Source organism: Arachis ipaensis, chromosome B7 (genome assembly GCF_059453495.1).
Source record: "Arachis ipaensis isolate K30076 ecotype BB chromosome B7, ASM5945349v1, whole genome shotgun sequence".
Lineage (NCBI taxonomy): Eukaryota > Viridiplantae > Streptophyta > Magnoliopsida > Fabales > Fabaceae > Arachis > Arachis ipaensis.
Genome location: NC_142442.1, coordinates 6,130,380 through 6,135,126, shown reverse-complemented (window position 1 = coordinate 6,135,126; position 4,747 = coordinate 6,130,380). Strand labels below are relative to the sequence as shown.

General features: G+C 42.2%; 1 protein-coding gene across 1 annotated transcript; it reads left to right on the top strand.

The window, feature by feature from the left end:
• Window positions 1–919: 919 nt before the first annotated feature.
• On the top strand, window positions 920–1,906 carry LOC148550235 (uncharacterized). The gene has a single exon (XM_088492839.1). It carries the CDS (start codon window positions 920–922, stop codon window positions 1,904–1,906), a length of 987 nt encoding a protein of 328 aa, XP_088348965.1.
• The last annotated feature ends 2,841 nt before the right edge of the window (window positions 1,907–4,747 follow it).

The following is a 4,747-nucleotide window of genomic DNA, read 5'->3' as shown; positions in this document are numbered from 1 at the left end:
GAGACCGTGTGTTGATTTTTCTTTTCTTTTGTAGGTTTCTTGTCACCCCCTTTTTTAAGAAAAGAAAATGGCTTCCGTAGATGCTCTCTCCCAGTGGGTAGACGTTACGGTTCTAGGGGAGGAGCCCTCCGTTGACACTGAATTTATCACCCACCTTCGTACTCACTATAGAATTTGTACTTCTGAAGAAGATGAGCCCAAGTACGAGTTGGTAGTCCCGGGTCCAGAAGACCGGGTTTGTTTCGGGAGGGCTGACGAGACGGCCCCTCATTTCTTTTTTATGTATGAGAGTATGGTCACTCGTTTGGGCGTTTTCCTCCCTTTTTCAGAGTTTGAAATGTCTGTATTGCGTCATTGCCGAGTGGCTCCCACCCAGCTTCACCCCAACTCTTGGGGTTTTCTAAAAATTTATCAATTTATCAGCCAGGCTCTAGAGTTTCCGACTTCTCTAAGGATTTTCTTTTACCTTTTCCATATGACCAAACCCTTCAGTGGGCTAAATAATAAGCAACAGTGGGTGTCCTTTCGAGCCATTCAAGGTCGGAGGCTTTTTACCCTTTTTGACGAGTCCTTTCACGACTTCAAGAACTATTTTTTCAAAGTGCAAGCTGTAGAGGGTCACCACCCCTTTTTCCTGGATGAGCATTCCTCTCCCCGATTTCCTTTATATTGGCTGGAGGCCTCCCCCTGCGAGAAATATGGTCTAGATGACCTAAATGAGGTCGAGGTAGCCATTGTGGGGTTCCTCCGAGAAGTGTGGGGGAGGGCCCCATACTTGGATACTAAAAAATTTCTCCAGGGGTCGCCGGCCTTTGTCCAGCCACAATTAGGTAGCTTTTTGCACTTCTTGCTTATTTCCGACTTGCGATTTCTTTTTCCGACTTTATCTGATTTTAGCTATCATTTTGTTTTTGCAGAGATGGCAAAGAAAAATGCTCAAGAGTCTTACCAGAGGGTTCAGGAAGCCAAGGCAAAGTCTCGAGCCAGGTCTGGAGGTGTTAGAATGGTTGTCTCTCCCCCTCCTCCTCCTCGGAACGTCGGGACTTCCTCTCAACCTATTGTAATTTCTTCCTCTGCTTCTTCTCTGCCGCCCCCTCCCGTCCGACCTACTCCTGAACCAGAGCCAAAGAAGCGCAAGACCTTAGAGTCTGGCGCTACTGGTGAGGCGGACGCTCTTGCGTTCGTCCGAAAGAACATCTATCCTCATGCTCGTATGAGTATGGATGATGTCTCTGTTCGGCACTACCTCACTACTGTGGTTGAGGAGAGTCTCAAGACGGCGGGGGTTTGTGGCAAACTCTTGGATATATTTGAGAAGACTCCCATCAGCTCTTTAGGGACGACCTCGAGGGTCGAGGAGCTGGAGGGTAGGCTTCGTATATATCAGGAGCATGAGAAGGAGTTGGAGGGGAAAGTCGCCAAACTGACGGAGGAGAGGGACAGCCTCAGAGAGAAGGGGAAGAAGTTGCAAGCCCAGTGCAACATGGAGATGGATTTGAGGAAAGCAGCGCAAGCCAGCTACAACAGTTTGTTTGCTGATCTTGTGTCTGTAAAGAATGACTTGCTGAACGCTCGGAAGGCCTATACCGAGTTGGAGGACTCTATTGCGGATGGTGCTGACGAGGCTTGGAGGATTTTCAAGGAACAGGTCGGAGTTATTGCTCCTGACTTGGACCTTTCTCCTTTGGACCCTGATAAGATTGTAGTTGATGGTGCCATCGTGGATCCTCCTGTCCCCGTGGTGGAGTCTGAGTCTGATTTAAAGACTCGGGGTCAGAGGATCATAGAGTCCCCTCCTCGTTCCAAGGATGCTCCGAGTTCCTCTACCGCTCCTCCGACTTCTTCTTCGACTCCTGCTTCTGGTGTTCCCCCTGACTCTGCTGGTGGTGATCCTCTTGAGAAGTGATTTTGGCTATTGGGGCCCGGCCTGTGGGCCCCTCTTTTTTAAACTCTTTATTTATTTTGGTAGCGTTTGAACAACTTTTTGGCCTTTTAGGGCCGTAAACAAAACACTTTATGATACCCCTTTTTATAAGGGTTATTGTAAGTTAAAAAATAAGTACCCTTTTTTTTTTGGATAAAGGTTTTGAGTTACCTTATGTGCGCATGCTTTTTCTGTTCGTGGTTCTTTTGACTCCTTGATCTTTTCTAGGGAAAAAAACCTTTTCTTTGGGGCTTGCCTGCTTTTCTGAATTTTCTTAAGGCAGCCTTGCTATTCTTTCATAGTTTTTCCTTATCTCTTTTTGTTATTCCTAGTACTCAATTTTGTTTTATTGAGTTTTTCGTGACTTAGGCTACTTTTGCGATTCATTTTAGCTTTACTCGGCTTCGTTTTCCGACCTATGAGTCGGATTGCTTCCGAGTTTATCATGATCGACTTCTATAGCCTCTTTACGCCGACTTGTACCTCGTCGTTTTATCCTGACGACCATCTAGGTCGGTTCATGGGATTTTCACGTTTTGTCGAGCTTAAATCGGCGCGTTTCGTAGAAGGAAAAATAAAAAGGGAATTTAAAAGAGATATTTAAAATGAAAAAGATCTTTATTAATTGAGGAGGTACCTTATTGCTACTAAGGGCTTTTGATAATTTATTTCCCTTAGCCCCTACTATGATGCCTCGTTAAAAACCCTTCTCCAGAAAAAACCCTTTGATTCTGGGAAAAAATCATGAAGCTGGGAAAAGAGTACATCAGGGAGTAGAGTTCGCTTCTTAGCTGTAGTACCTTTTCATATTACAAGCATGCCATGACCTTGGTAACTCGGTGCCGCCTAAGTCGGTCACCTTATAATAGCCCTTTCCTAAGACCTCCTCGATCTTGTATGGTCCTTTCCAATTAGCAGCGAGCTTTCCCTCCCCAGATTTGTTGACTCCAATGTCGTTTCTGATTAAGACTAAGTCGTCAGGGGTGAAATTCCTTCGAATGACTTTTTTGTTGTATCTTGTAGTCATCCTTTGTTTTAGCGCTGCTTCTCTTATTTGAGCTTCTTCTCGGACTTCAGGGAGCAGGTCGAGCTCTTCTTTGTGCCCCTGTATATTCCTGATCTCGTCGTGGAAAATCACTCTTGGGCTTCGCTCATTGATCTCTATTGGGATCATTGCTTCTACGCCATAGACTAGTCGGAAGGGCGTTTCTCCAGTGGCGGATTGGGGTGTTGTTCTGTAAGCCCATAGTACTTGTTGGAGCTCTTCAGCCCAAGCTCCTTTTGCATCTTGTAATCTTTTCTTCAGTCCTGCCAGTATGACTTTGTTGGCCGCTTCGGCTTGCCCGTTGGCTTGTGGGTGTTCCACCGAGGTGAACTGGTGTTTTATTTTCATACTGGCTACCAGGCTTCTAAAGGTGGAGTCAGTGAACTGGGTCCCATTATCTGTAGTGATGGAGTAAGGTATCCCATACCTTGTGATGATGTTTTTGTAGAGGAACCTTCGACTTCTTTGTGCAGTGATGGTGGCCAGTGGTTCTGCTTCTATCCACTTTGTGAAGTAATCTATTCCCACTATTAGGTATTTAACTTGTCCTGGCGCCTGGGGAAAAGGACCTAACAGATCCATTCCCCATTTTGCAAAGGGCCATGGAGAAGTGATACTAATGAGCTCTTCTGGGGGAGCCACGTGGAAATTTGCATGCATTTGACATGGCTGGCACTTTTTCACAAATTCTGTGGCATCTTTCTGCAAAGTTGACCAGTAGAATCCTGCTCGGATCACTTTCCTGGCCAATGACCTGGCTCCGAGATGATTCCCGCAGATTCCACTGTGTACCTCCTCCAACACCTCGGTGGTTTTTGAGGTCGGCACACACTTTAGCAATGGTGCTGATATCCCCCTTCTATAGAGAACATTTTTCACCAAGGTATAGTGTTGTGCTTCACTTTTAGAACTTGAGAAAAATATCATAATATAACAAATACGAGAACATGTCTATCAAAATATCAACCAAAAATTAAGATAATAAAAAAAAATTGTTAGATAAATGTACAACAATTCCATCATCTGCAGTAGCACTCAGGCAAATTCAACAATGAGAATTTCCGAGTTCAACTCCCGGTGATTAGTTAAAGTTTATTATCACTGATAATCTATAATATATTTTTACATTAAACATAAAACTGAAGAAAAATATTTTACCTCAATAAAAAACTCACTTTTAGAATTGAAGAAAAATATCATAATATAACGAATACTAGAACTTGTCTATCAAAATATCAACCAAAAATTAAGATAATAAAAATAAAAATTGTTAGATAAATCTACAACAATTCTATCATCCGCAGTAGCACTCAGGAAAATTCAATGATTAGAATTTTCGGGTTCAACTCCCGGCTACGGAATAATTTTTAGTTTTGCAGCAAAATCCGACTTTGTATGAAGCACGGACGAATTTATTCATTGTTAATAATAATGATTAGTTATTCCAATTAAAATCTTAATTTTGACCTTACTCTAATAAATTATTATCAAATAAAGTTTATTACCACCGATAATCTTTAATATATTTTTATATTTAATTTTATATAAACATAAAACTGAAGAAAAAATTTTACTTCAAGAAAAAACTCACTTTTAGAACTTGAAGAAAAATATCATAATATAACAAATACGAGAACATGTCTATCAAAATATCAACCAAAAATTAAGATAATAAAAATAAAAATTGTTAGATATTTGGACAACAATTCCATTATCCGCAGTAGCACTCAGAAAAATTCAATGATTAAAATTTCTGGGTTCAACTCCCGGCTGCAGAA

Excerpts from the sequence above, each read along its gene's own strand:
- LOC148550235 (XM_088492839.1), top strand. The coding sequence starts at position 920 with ATGGCAAAGAAAAATGCTCAAGAGTCTTACCAGAGGGTTCAGGAAGCC.